The sequence below is a fragment of the Mauremys mutica genome, chromosome 8, assembly GCF_020497125.1.
Source record: "Mauremys mutica isolate MM-2020 ecotype Southern chromosome 8, ASM2049712v1, whole genome shotgun sequence".
NCBI classification, from domain to species: Eukaryota; Metazoa; Chordata; order Testudines; family Geoemydidae; genus Mauremys; species Mauremys mutica.
Genome location: NC_059079.1, coordinates 101,779,238 through 101,793,389, shown reverse-complemented (window position 1 = coordinate 101,793,389; position 14,152 = coordinate 101,779,238). Strand labels below are relative to the sequence as shown.

Genomic DNA, 14,152 nt, shown 5'->3' with positions numbered 1-14,152 from the left:
TAAGAGTGATTAAACACAGGAGTGCTGAGAGCCATTGAACCAAACTGTAAACCCTACATATGATGGAAACCACTTCAAGCTAGGGGGTATGGCAGCATGGCACCCCCAGCACCCTTAGTTCCAGCATTATGGTTACACAGGGGTTTGCACTAGTTTATCTAAAACTGTTTAAATCACACCTTTAATTAAACCGCTGTAACTTTGTGTGTGGATGGATCGGGCCTATGTATGAGTAGTTTTGGTAGGCTTTAACTCTGCAGTCTAAACAATTGAAAGCTCTTTTGAATTTGTAAGAGCTCTTTGTGAATTATACATGTGCTTCCATTGTTTCTGACACTCTATTCCAATATTTCAGTATTCTTCTCTTATTTATCCCCAGAAACTCTTGTCTTGTTTCACTGTCCTGAGCCCACTAAACTGACCGTAGCATAGCTGAAGTCTGTCATTTTTATATACTAAGAAATACTATGATCATTTCCGTACTGATATGCTTTTGGTACAAGATGATATGAAAGAAATGTTATTTTATGATGTCTAACGCCGGAAAAGGAGGGCACACAATATTCCATTTTTATTAGTCTTTATGAATGCCATAAAGCTGGTCTCTTACACTTCTATGCCCCCGTGTGGTCTTTACATGGTACTTTTTCTTTTTTTAATCGAATCATCAGGGGGGTTTTTGAGCCAGAGAAGCAAAACATATTTGAGTTCATCTAGGAATTCAAACTCTAACACACTACATAAAAATATTTAAATTAAAACACTGAAATAGGACAATCAAATGCCCGAGTCTCCCATCAATCTGTGTGGAATCACATTTTCCTAGATTATATAAAAGGCCCAGGCGCTGTCTATATTAAATCAAACTATTTCTGAAATTGATTTTTAGTAATGCTAAGCCCCAGCTGGCATCAAAACAAATTAAAGCTGTGCTTACACTGAGGAAATTTATAGAAAATTGTTGAACTTTTGTTAGAACCCCTGGCAGCTTTTTTGTAGACAAGCTCTAATGACTAGACCTGCTTTTCCCAACTTTTTAGTTAAAGCAGCTAGGGTGACCAGACAGCAAATGTGAAAAATTGGGACAGCGGAGTGGGGGGTAATAGGAGCCTATACAAGAAAAAGACCCCAAAATCGGGACTGTCCCTATAAAATCAGGACCTCTGGTCACCCTAAAAGCAGCTGAAAAGGAAATCTAATCAAAACTGCACAGAAATAGTTGTTTCTGTTGGTATGTTGTCTGCATGAGATTTTAATACTGGTTCAAATGAACTGATTGGGGATGGAGATAATCAAAAATCCTATATCAGATCTAGGAGCAAATGATGCTTGTTTGTCCAGGATCATTTGCATCATGCATGCCTGTGTTTCAGCCTGTTGAGTCCACTTTGTAACTGGGCCTTAGGGCACGTGCGCTTTCCAGTATGCCTGTTACAGCTCTTGAGCCCTTTAAAACTGGGATCTATAGCCTCAGGGAACATGATTAGGAGCAAGGAATGATGTGACCTGCAGGGAGTCAGTTATTAAGGCAACAGACAGAAGACCCACAGGGTCAGGGGAGCCTTTGTGTGCTCTCTCTACATTTGCCAGGGAAGGTCTCTTAGCAAGTGTTTATATTATTTTTAGAGTCTCTCCCTCACCTCCCATCTTCTGTTAATAAACCAACCAAGAGAAAAGGGATGTGAAAATGAACTTGAGCATTTGGGCTTTATATGAACTGCTCTGGCTGGTGAATTTGACCACTGGCTTATATGCCTCTTCTGAGAGCTTCTATCTCCTCCTGCCTGAACTGTCCCTTCTTTCCTTTAAGTTTCCCCTTATCCCTTCCTTTCCCTTCCCATCCCACTGTCTCTCTATGAAAACTAACATTCTGGCTTCCTACTAATCCCTGGAGGCCATAATTATCCTCTTGTATCAAGATACCATGCCCTTTAAGAGCCAGAGACCTGGGGTCAACCAGCCAGCCCCCTTCACTAATCAAATACAAATGAGAAGGAGGACAAGTGTTCCCTGTAAAGAGCTGAGCTGCAGGAAGAGACAAGAAGACAGGGAAGTGGGGAATGCAAAGAGAGGCCTCAGGAAGGGAGAGTCCTGTTGAAGTAGTCCCTGAGCAAGGAAGACTGTAGGGGGAAAGCCCTGGGAGTTATGGCTGGGTAGAATGCCCCAGGGAGTAGTGTTTATTTTCTATTTGTGGGCTTTTAGACAATAAATGGAGCCTGGAGGCAAGAATTAAGGCCTGATAACTCCCCAGGCTGATGAGAAAGGTTGCCATTTTATAATCACAATTTTTCTTCATCTTCTGCTGTAAATTGTTAAGGGCCTTTGAAACCCTCAAGGGCTATTTTAATTATGAAGCAGAGGCAGGTGGGGCTTGGGTGGTATATTCTCAGCTGCTTTTTCCCAGGTTGACTGGCAAACTAGGGTTCAGTTGGGCTATATATATATATATATATATATATATATATATATATAAAATTTAGGAATCTTTAATCTATAAAAGCCTGGTCATCACATAATAGTATTAACTGTGCAATAATTGTAAAGCTTAATATAAAATACAATATGTAGAATACAGTAACTCAGTCTCAGGTAAGTGAAAGGAGGACTAGCTGTTTCCTTGTTTACAGGATAGTATTACTGCTGCCTGTTACCCTCTGTGACTCTATTGAACAGTCTTCCACTGATGACCTGTGACTTGCTTTACTATCAGGCTGCCAGGAAAATAGAACTCTTCAGAGTTATGATAGCTAATAAGCTCCAAAACAACTGGCCAAGCCACATATCATATGCTGGATATAAGACATGCAGACTGGAAATACAGCATAAATTTTTAATGGTGAGAGTAATTAACCATTGTAACAATTTACCAAGAGTCAAGGTGGATTTCCCCATCACTGACCATTTTTTAATTGAGATTGGCTGTTTGTCTAAAAGATCTGCTCTAGCCTCTAGGAGTTATTTTGGGAAAGTTCTATGGCCTGTGCTATACAGGAGGTCAGACTAGATGACAATGGTCCCTTCTGGCCTTGGGATCTATGGATCAGAAGGGAAATGTGATACTGGTACATCAACTGGAAGACTTTTTTTTTGTGTGACCTAAGTTTATAAAAACAGCTGCCTGGCAGCAAGTTGTAATGCTGACACCTAGAAAATGGCAGGGGCTGTCCAGCATAAATTGACTTAGTTGCTTACAACCCATGTCCATTGGCAAAGGAGGTATCTAGCAGCAGATAACTACAAGCCTGCCCACCATCCCCTAATTACTATTAATTGGGATGTTTGGCCAAAAAAGCCTCCATGCTAGCACCCTGCCTGAGTAGCTTAAATAATTTAATAACACTATATCTCATTCATTTTAACAAGGATATATTTTAATCATTTCCCCTAATTGTGTTGACCTTTTACCTGGCAGCTGGGAAGAGGAAAAGCATTTATTTAAAAATGTGAAAAAGTGACTTTTTTCCCCCAAGCCACAGAAACTGGCAATGGGATTCAGGAACAGGTTTAATACCTGACACAGTTAGTTTAGGAAACTGACTAGGTATGGTTTCCAACAGTCCATTTATGTTTTGAGAGAGATGAACTTGTTCAAATATACTTTGTCATATTTTCCACTGATGGTGGTTAAATACAGATAGTTATGTTGTCATTCTATTAATTTTTATGTACTCTTTCTTTTAGGAATGTGCGGTTTACCTAAATGTAACGTAGAACAAGAAAATCAGTAACAAGATGTAGACATGAGATGCCTGTGTTGAAAGCATCTGATGTATCATTCAGCAGTAAAGTACCGTAGTTAAATGTTGCTATTTGAGTTTAAATAGTGAACTCCTGGCCCCTATGAACTCAATGGCAAAACTTCAATAGGGCAAGGATTTCATCCACAGTGTTTTACAAGTAAGCTTTCAGGTTAGCTCTACCTGAAAAGTAATAGGAGAAATTCATACTTCTCTTCATGCTAGGGTTTCAGTCAGCATTTCTGGCTACATCCTCAGTTGGAGCCAGCTTCCCCGTCTAATTCCCGTTGAAGCGAATGGGGCTTCCACTGAAGATAACATTGTGGTTTTGACTGAAATATTTCCTTGATTCTAACACCAGTGCAGCTCCACTGATGTTAATAGTGGAGCAGCTACTGTAGACAAGGATTCTGGAGTATATTACTATTTTAAGCACTGGGGGGGGGGAGGGAACAAGACTTTCAAAAGTAATTAATGAATTTAGGTGCCTTATTTGGTTTTTTTTATGCCAAACTCAAGACACTTGAAATGGATCTAATTTTCACAAAGTGCCAGCTGCCCTCCCTCTGAGCAGCAGGTAAGGTTGCCAACCTTCCAGGATTGGCCTGGAGTCTCCTGGTGATTAGTGAAAGCAATCCGGAAGATTTTAATGGGATATTTTAAGAAAATGACATTGCATCATGTTGCCGGGGAGGGGAAGGGGAAATCTCCCGGAATAGCTTCAGTCAGATTGGCAACCCTAGCAGCAGGACACTTGAAGGTGTTTTAACTTGGTTGGCCAAAACACTAGTAACTCCTGAAAATTTAGCTATCCCATCTATATTTGTCAGAGCAGGTCTACGTGACAGCATGATGAACATGCCAGCAACTATTGTTGCTTTGCCTAAACCAACATTCCCACCACTGCTGCCCCATTAGGGTATAAATGTTGGCTATAAATTAATGCATAGAAGACTGAGGGTTAATAAAAGCAAAGTAATTTATGTATATGATCTAACTCCAAAGATAGGGAAAGTGTCTTGCAAAACCCAAGACAGTAAAATTATTTGTTTAAAATGCCTGTATTTTATTTCCCCCCACAGATTATGGCAATGTCTACATTAGAAAGCTTTACCGGTAGCCTTTATGCCAGCATACGGCGGCAGAGACTGCAGTGTCACTACAGAATGAGCACACTTGGTTGTCTTTGGGGCCTCGGATAATCACTGTGAGAGGGTGTATTGGTAAAAGATGCTGTGTACTGTGCGTAGGCATCCCTGTGTCTGCTGGGACACTGGTGCATTACCTTGTGGGATATTTTTGCAACATATTGTGGGACACCAGCAGTCCTGTCAGGGAATTAGGACAGTTTGAGATGAAATTTCCACAGTTCCCATGGGGCTCCCTGCAGCTGCAGGCAGCCCAGAGCCTCTGACTCCCGGCTGCGGCTGGGATTTAAAAGGCTCTGGGCTCCCCGCGCTTGCAGGCAGCCCAGAGCCCTCTGACTCCCGGCCGCGGCTGGGATTTAAAAGGCTCTGGGCTCCCCGCGGCTGCAGGCAGCCCAGAGCCTCTGACTCCCGGCCGCGGCTGGGATTTAAAAGGCTCTGGGCTCCCCGCGGCTGCAGGCAGCCCAGAGCCTCTGACTCCTGGCCGCGGCTGGGATTTAAAAGGCTCTGGGCTCCCCGCGCTTGCAGGCAGCCCAGAGCCCTCTGACTCCCGGCCGCGGCTGGGATTTAAAAGGCTCTGGGCTCCCCGCGGCTGCAGGCAGCCCAGAGCCCTCTGACTCCCGGCCGCGGCTGGGATTTAAAAGGGGCGAAACCTAGCTCCAACTATTGGTGGAGCAGAGCCCCTGACTGTAAATATTCCTGGGGCTAAAGCCCCAGGAGCCCATATAAGTCGGCGCCCATGGTTCCATCCCATAATCTTTCTGCACCATTTTTGTCCAAATTAACATATTTATTTCTGCCAGTATTCTGCAGCGGAACTTGCACTGTTTCTTCTCCTCACAGGCCAAGGTTGTTCAGGACTACATTCCTGAGCTAGGCAGTAGCATGAGGTGTAGCTGTAGCTTTGCACTCAGCCACACCCGTGGGCATTTTAAAATGGAGGGTAGGCTTTTGGTCACTGTGACCCCCCCTGGCAGCAGAGTTCGAAATGGTGATCACAATGGTCATCGTTGTGCCTATTGTGGGCCTGTTTTTAGTGATACAGGTAATGCAGCATCCACAAAGGCACTGTGTCTGTACTAATGGAACCGTGCCAGTAGAGGGTTTGTCATTTGGGAAAAGTCAGTGTTGGCAGAACTCAAAATTGAGTGTGGAGCTTCATGAGGATGTGCCAAAATAAGGCAAGTTCTGCTGGTAAAACGTTGTAGCGTAGACTAGGCCCACATCTGCAAAAAGAAAACTTCAATTATTATTGCTTTCTAAAGGGAAAATGTTCTCTTCTATGCCAAATTACAGATGAATTACTAAGGGAGATGTTCTTTGCTCAGGGATTGTTTAGCTGCTGAGAAATTGCTGGGCAAAGTGCAGCAGGATAAGAATTTGGAAGATGAAGAGACTACTTGAACTATGGACTGATTTTTGATGTTATGTTCTTGTCTTTTTTTTTATCTTACTTTAACAATCAGCCAATTTAAGGTCTGACATTGCTTGCATATACACATGCTGTTTACCGAAGTTTAGCAATGCTGTCAGGAAGCTGAGGAAGGAGGCAATTCTATAAAGTGGTGTCGCCCCATTAAATCTTATTCCCATTTATTTTAGCTCCATTAATTATTATGGATCCTTTAAGGCAGGAGTGGCTAATCTTTGCTTGTGTTGCATCATGCACAGCTGTCGGGGTACCAGGGACTGTGGGCTGTAACTCAGCTATATAGCAGCAGCACCTCTGCTCACGCAGGCAGGTTCACATTTAAAACTTGATTTGACATAGGTACGGAACTCAGGGTGTGAAAAATCCACATTCCAGAGTGCTGTAGCTGTGCTGGCTTAAACCCTCAGCGTAGACACGGGGCCGGTGCAAGGATGTGTTGGGCCCTAGGCGAAACTTCCACCTTGTGCTGCTTCCCCCCCGTTGCAGCAGCTCTCCCCCCACCCTGAAGCACCCCCCCTGCCCCAGCTCACACCTGCTCCACGCATGAGCACGCGCACGCTGTGGCCGCTTCACTTCTCCTGCCTTCCAGGCTTGTGGTGCCTAAGCTGATTGGCGCCACAAGCCTGGGAGGTGGGAGAAGTGAAGTGGCCACAGTGTGCTCGGGGAGGAGGCGGGGCAGGGGTGAGCTTGGGTGGGGAGTTCCCCTGCGTGCCACTCCCCTGCCCCTTACTTGCTGCAGGCGGCACTCCCCTGCCCCAGCTCCCTCCGCCTAAATGCTGGCGGTGAGCGGGGCAGCCGAAGATCCAGCCGCCGCGGTCGCTGCCGAAGAAAATAGCGCCCCCCCAAATCCTAGTGCCCTAGGCAACTGCCAGCTACCATTGCTCAAGGAGGTGGAGTTTCTACACAAATGGGAAAACCCCCTTCTGTTGCTGTAGTCAGACATAGCTATACTGCTGCTGTGCCTGTAGTGTACATGTATCTGTAGCATTTGATCAGCTCCTCCTGCTAGCCTTTGGAGTCCTTACCAACACGAAGCCAGTCTCTTCAGTCTTTCTCAGTGGTCGTTCAAGGCATTCGTTTCTAATGAAGCTCAGAGGGATGATGCAATTGCCTGGACTGGGCTATAGGATCTGTGCACTATACACTTGTGACAAAGTGGGAGGGAGAATCTTATTCAGGCAGAAGTAAAAGAGGGGAAACAAAGAGTGGGGACTGGGAAGAGAGTGGAAGCACAAGGGGGTGTCTGAGGTCACAAGGGGGTGCAGTATGGAGCACAAATGGGAACTATGCAATTGAGCATTAGGGAGTACTAGTGGGTAAGAGATTGGAGAGAGTAGGAATCAGGCGAAATAATTAAGGAAGAGTTTAAATTAAGATAGAAATCCGGAAGCCTTGGGTCTGGTATATGAGCATTCTGGTGAAATTTTATTCATTTTCTCTTTTTTCACCTTCAAAGGAGGATAATGGTGTAACAATCTAAAATTCACAAGCAGCTCCTAGGCCATCCTGCTCCATAAAACCCAGCTTATTTGAAAACTTGTTCCATGGATAAAAATTGTGTTACCAATTACACCAAGGGCATCAGGAATCCAGCTAGCAACCTCTAATCTATATAATGTCAAAATCAGAAGTAGATGCACATCATTGTTAATTGGTTCATTATATTTGTATGTTCTTGTATTTTCCTATTTAGCTAACTAGAAAGTGCCTGCTGTTTGAGTTAACAAGAACTAACTAAATCAATTATGGAAAAACAGTGATTGGAGGGGAAGGGTATGGAATAGATTGGAAATTTGGGGAGGGAAATACTGGCAACGAGAGAGCGGGGACTGAGAAATGTATATGAAAGGGAAAGAAGAGCTCTGTATAAGCTCCAAAGCTTCTCTCTCTCACCAACAGAAGTTGGTTCAATAAAAGTTATCTTACCCACCTTGTCACTCTAGTATCCTGGGACTGACATGGTCACAACAGCATGGCACATAACACGTGAAAGGGAAGTGAGAATGAACCTAAAGGGGTAAAGAGAGCCAAAAAAAGGGAACAGTAAGAGAATAAAGAAAAAACAGGGAGTGGAGAAGGGCCATGAAAAGAAATATGATAGTTTAAAAATGCAAAAAACAAGGTGAGTAAAGGAATATCTTTTACTGGACCAACTTCGGTTAAAGAAAGAGAGATGCTTTTGAGCGCCACAGAGCTCTTCTTCAGGGCTGTGGCATTTGAAAGCGTGTCTCTTCCATTACCAGAAGTTGGTTCAATACATGATATTTCCTTACCTCCCCCCTTGTATTTCTCATAGACCTGAGCCACCACCCTTACACCAAGACTAGCAAGGTGAACCTATTTAGTATAATTAGTAGGAAAGTACAAATCCATAACTCCACCCAGAGGGGAAGGAAGGAGCAAATTAAAATACACTCAAAAGTACTGTGCTCGGAAACTAAATGTCAGGTTAGGAGGCTGCCCGACAGCCTCACAAGGCCCTGTACAAGGTGTAAGTGTGCCACCAAAGGATCATAATCTCCTAGGCAGATTCCCAATTACCAAACAAAGGGGCCTTGCAAATGTCACATTGAACCACCCAGAGCATATTTCCCCCTTGCTCTTGGCTGCTCAGGATGACCAGATGGCCTGATTTTATAGGGACAGTCCTGATTTTTGGGTCTTTTTCTTATATAGGCTCCTATATATATAGGCTCCCCCACCCCCATCCTGATTTTTCACATTTGTTGTCCGGTCACCCTGTGCTCAGTGCATAGGTGCTAGAATGAGGGGTGCTGCCACACGACCTGGCTTGAAGTGGTTTCCATGATATACAAGGTTTAGTTTAGTTCAATGGCTCTCAGCCCCCTCCCTCCCTCAGGGGCTGCTTTCCCCAACACAGGGCGGTGGCTCCAGGGACCCAGACACAAGCATCTGCAAAATGTGACTGTGCCCCCCCCGCGAGTGAGCTGGAATCTGCTCCCCCGAGTCCCCCTGGGGAGGCCTGGCTGGGCACTGCGGGATGTGGGGAGGAGGGGGCTGAGGTAGAGCAATTGGGGGCGTGTGGGGGGGATGGACCGTGAGGAGCAGCAGTGGATTTGTACGTAGCACCGGGGCGGGGGGGAGCCATGAATTAACCCCCGGCATTGACTAATCCCTCCTGGCCGCGGGGTGGGGGTGGGGGGTCTGTGTGAGGTGCTTGGAAAGAGCCACGTGCTGGGGGCGGGTGGCTCCCCCACCCCCTCGAGGGAAGAGTTGGTTGGTGCGGCCGTTCTCTCACTTCATGAAGGGAGGGGGAGAACTATGATGACTGAACCCGCTTCCTAACGGTCAACTTTTCAAATGCTCCCGCGCGGCCTGCCATGGAAGCTACGCTACCCCCTTCCCCCACCCGCGGGGGCGGGGCTGTGGGGGGAAAGCGCGCGGCTGGGAAGGAGGAGACCTATTGGCTCACATCCGCTGGGTTGACGCATTGGCGCAGCCTCAACCGGGTCCCTCCCTCCCCCTTCTGCTCTTCGCTCGGCGCGAGTTGAGGCTGCAGAAATCTTATTAGTCGACTCTTGATTAGGCTCCGCCTCTCCGCCCGCGGCTTTAGAGGAATTCTATAGGTTCTCCAGGACGTCAGTTATTTACACGCTCCCGCCCTCTCTTTTCCTCTTGCGTACGCGCGGTGGAGGTCGCATAATCCGATTAGTCCTAGCTGTCGTCAATCACTAACGACGCCCCGCCCCCTAAAGCATGACTCGCTCACGTAAGCGGTTGCGCCTTTCTATTGGCCCAGTTGGCGCCGAGGGCGTGTGCTGCGGCGGCACGGCGGGCGGGGCTCCCAGCGTCCCCTTTGTGTGAGCAGCACCAGTTGCCGGCCGAACGCCTGAGGAGTAGCAGCCGCCATTTTGTGCGTGTCGGTGTGCTCCCCCACCCCCCAGGCCCCTTTTCTGTGGTACCGGCGGCGGCGGCTAGGTCGCTGGCGAGGCTAGGCCACGCCGAGCAGGAGCCGCGGCAGCTGCTGCTGTCTTGAGGTTGCGGCGCTCGTTGAACGTGGAGAGGCCTGAGCCTCCCCCCAGCAGGAGGAGGAGTCTCGGCGCCAGGCCTAGGCGCAGCCCCGGCGGAGGCGGCAGCATGGAGAATTCGCAGCTGTGCAAGCTGTTCATCGGCGGCCTGAACGTGCAGACCACAGAGGCCGGGCTCCGGGAGCACTTCGAGGCCTACGGCACCCTCACCGACTGCGTGGTCGTGCTCAACCCGCAGACCAAGCGCTCCCGATGCTTCGGGTTCGTCACCTACTCGGCGGTGGAGGAGGCCGACGCCGCCATGGCCGCCTCCCCCCACGCCGTGGACGGCAACGCGGTCGAGCTGAAGCGGGCCGTGTCCCGGGAGGACTCGGCCCGGCCGGGGGCCCACGCTAAGGTGAAGAAGCTCTTCGTGGGCGGTCTCAAGGGGGACGTGGGCGAGGGGGACCTGGTCCAGCACTTTAGCCAGTTCGGCCCGGTGGAGAAGGCCGAGATCATCGCCGACAAACAGAGCGGCAAGAAGCGCGGCTTCGGCTTCGTCTATTTCCAGAACCACGACGCCGCCGACAAGGCCGCTGTGGTCAAGTTCCATCCGATCCAGGGCCACCGCGTGGAGGTCAAGAAGGCCGTGCCCAAGGAGGACATCCAGTCGGGCGGGGGAGGCGGTGGCTCCTCCAGGCCTTCCCGGGGCGGCAGGGGAGGAGGACGAGGACGGGGCGGCGGCGGATCCGGCAACCGGGACCACAACGGTCTCTCCAAAGGAGGCGGCGGCTATAATAGCTACGGAGGCTACGGCGGAGGCGGCGGCTACGGATCTTACAGCAGCGGCTCCTACGGAGGAGGTGGTGGAGGCGGAGATTACGGCAACGGGTACGGCGGGTTCGGCAGCTACAGCCAACATCAGTCTTCCTACGGCCCCATGAAGAGCGGCGGAGGAGGCGGAGGAGGGGGCGGCAGCTGGGGAGGGCGCAGTAACAGTGGACCGTACAGAGGAGGCTATGGCGGGGGAGGGTATGGCGGCAGCTCCTTCTAACCGGGGGCGCCCATACCCATTGGGGGTGGCATGGAGAGCCCTCCCTTTGTTACGGGGCAGCTTCTAATGGTTTCTCCCCTCACTCGCCTAAGGGCAGTTCCTAGTAAATGCCTCCCCTGCTGTGGGAGCAGCTCCTAAATGCCCTCTGGGGGTCGCCTCTGCCTGTGCCACTTCTTTCTCTCTGAAGATGGACTGGGCCCCACACACACATACTTTGTGTTACAGTCATTGATGGACTCTATTTTTTTATTATTACTTGGACCTTGGTCGTTTTTATACTAGCAATGAAAATGTCTTGTTTTAATTTGTTTTTTGGGGTGGGGGTGTGGGGTGGGCAATGTCTTGCTGATTCTGAAGTAAAAAAACTGGGGAGGGAGATGGGGGGAATTTACTTTGTTGTAAGGACTCGATACCTGGCTACTACATTTTTTCCCTACAAAATCTGCTCGGATCCATGACTGAAATTAACATTTCTGTAAAGGAGGAAAAAAAATCGTTTTTACGTTTTTTATTTTTTAAATAAATCATTGTGTTCATTGACCTTTACATGTCTAACTTTTTTCCTAGGATCCATTCCGTACGGTTTAAGGCTTTTCTGGGTTTGAAACAAGTATTGTTCCTCTGCTTTTAATTCTCTATGTATTTAGAGACTTTATTGCCAGTAAAGGTCCTAATTTACTTTTTGATGTCCCATTAGTGGATTTATTGGTTTTCAAACACTTTATGGAAACTTTTTGAAGTACTAATTGGTGGATGTGGTCTGTTTTTTAAATATTCATTCTCACTTTTGCAGTTTGTGTGCATCCACCATCTTGTACTAGGCAGTTTGATTGACGTGCTGACATGGTTGGTCAATTTTTTCTATAGGACTTTTCCATCAAGTATGTACTGTGTAGTTCTAAAGAAATAGTTTGTGTTAAGCATGTGCTTCATTCATATAAAATGTTCAAAATTTCCAATTGCTTAGTTTCAGATCCTCTTATTGGCTTGTCTGTAAATGATTCGTTACAGGAAAGGGTCAACATTTATCTCTTCAATTAAATGCCTACTTGTTTTCATAGTACCAGGTTAAAACAGACTTTTTTCACTTGGTCTGAACTATTGTCCTTCGTTAAAGTTCCCAGAGAATCCTTTGCAGCACCATCTACTGGTAGAATGGCAGAACCACTGCTGTAGGCTTCATTACAACAGAGGCAAAATTGTTTGCTAACAACTCTACTAGATTTTTGAAAGCTGTCTTATGCCATGAAACGATCGGTGTAAACTGAAATAAAAATCAAATCTGCATGTGACTAAAGATGGGCTCCCTGCATATTGACTGAAACAAAATGGATTTGAGGTATCTGCTTCAGTACATTTCTAAAACTCGTATAGCTGCCCATCCTGCAAAAGAAGTGATAATCTAAATGGTTTGGGGAAAGTGCTATGATAAATGAGCCAGCTAAGTGTACCAGTAACATAGGTGCCAGTTGTAAAGCAAAATATCTGTGTAGTCTGCTTGATTAACAAATGTATATTTGTAGCCCTTTCACGCAATAGAATTAAAGTTTGTTGTTTATTTGAAAAAAAAAAAAGGCATAATGTTATAGGGGAAAACTGCCTTCCTGGATAGAAATATAGAATAGCATCGTTTATGGGTTTATGGATATCACAAATAAAGAATTGAATTCCTTACATGCTTGAGTGAGAGTATGTATGACATGGGACATGTATTTTAAAAAAAAAAAAGTAAAATCACTTTGATTCCAGGTTTCTAAGAACTTAATGTTTAACATTTAACCATATTGCTATCTATCACTGCATCCTATGGGTTTGTTCCTGCTTCCATTGAAGTCAGTGGCAAAACTACCATTGTCTGAATTGGAAGTGGTATCCTGCTCTAAAAACCCATGAGAGCAGCACCAATATAAAGTGTAATTTTCAAATCTATTTAAAAAAAACAATTTAAAAGACTTAGTGGGCGCTGATTTCAGTTGGACTTGGGCTTGTTTTGATTTAGCATAGCTGAATTGTAATAAACCTGATTTCTAATTAAATGAGTGTCCCTCAGTCTTCAGTTTAACTAATTTAGTTGTGATTATTTTTATTTTTTTTAAACCAAACTGGTACAACTTTCTCTTGTAGACAAAGCCCTAAGGGTCTGGAGTGGAATTGACCTCTCAAAATGGAGGCCTTTCTAGGCCTTGTGATCAGTAACTATAAGTTAGAGCTCTTAAACTGTGAAAATTCCAGTCCTTTTTGCTTTGTAAGTGGGTGTTAAGTAATCTGGCTTGCAATTATAATGCGTATTTGCGTCCAGAAATTCATATCTGTCCTGAGCTAGCTAAGTAGTTTAGGCAAGGTGCAGAAGTCAAGTGTAAGTTATGTTTAACAAGCTTTTGCAAAATACCATATTGCATTTAATTAGCTTTACCGACTGTCCTTGTCAACAAAGACCTTTGGTGGTTTGGTTTTATCTGAGATCTTTAAATTTGAAGGCTTTTTACCTCCTCTACACTCTGGAAACATGCTGAGGTTTGGGGGGTGGGCCACTCACATAAAAGCACAGTAGTCCCCAGTGCAGTTCAATGCTTAGTTGTTTGAATTCCAGTTTTGTTTGGGGAGACAGTTAAATCAGGTTCAGTCCTGTCCCTGGCCAAGTTCCTTTGTTTTAACAATAGCAAGGCAGAACGTTGTTTTGGAAGACACAATTAAAACTGTTTTTGTGGTCTAGACTGGTCCTTTGATTCAGCTAGGCAAGTGCCACTTACAGTTCTGTAACTTTACAGTATGCCTACATATCTTGTGTGGCAACTTGTTCATACCAAAAACAAATG

General features: G+C 46.2%; 1 protein-coding gene and 1 long non-coding RNA gene across 4 annotated transcripts; one reads left to right on the top strand and one right to left on the bottom strand.

The window, feature by feature from the left end:
- Nucleotides 1-5,607: 5,607 nt before the first annotated feature.
- Nucleotides 5,608-9,598, bottom strand: LOC123376203. Of its 3 annotated transcripts, none has more exons than XR_006581712.1 (3): nt 9,574-9,598; nt 8,245-8,323; nt 5,608-6,108 (listed from the first exon to the last, which is right to left on the bottom strand). It is a non-coding gene; the product is annotated as an uncharacterized LOC123376203 (long non-coding RNA). The 3 variants fall into 3 exon arrangements; XR_006581710.1 differs by lacking the exon at nt 9,574-9,598 and adding an exon at nt 8,728-8,820; XR_006581711.1 differs by lacking the exon at nt 9,574-9,598 and adding an exon at nt 8,588-8,686.
- A 382-nt stretch (nt 9,599-9,980) lies between these two features.
- On the top strand, nt 9,981-12,910 carry HNRNPA0 (heterogeneous nuclear ribonucleoprotein A0). The gene has a single exon (XM_045028035.1). It carries the CDS (start codon nt 10,413-10,415, stop codon nt 11,334-11,336), a length of 924 nt encoding a protein of 307 aa, XP_044883970.1. The 5' UTR covers nt 9,981-10,412; the 3' UTR covers nt 11,337-12,910.
- Nucleotides 12,911-14,152: the final 1,242 nt, after the last annotated feature.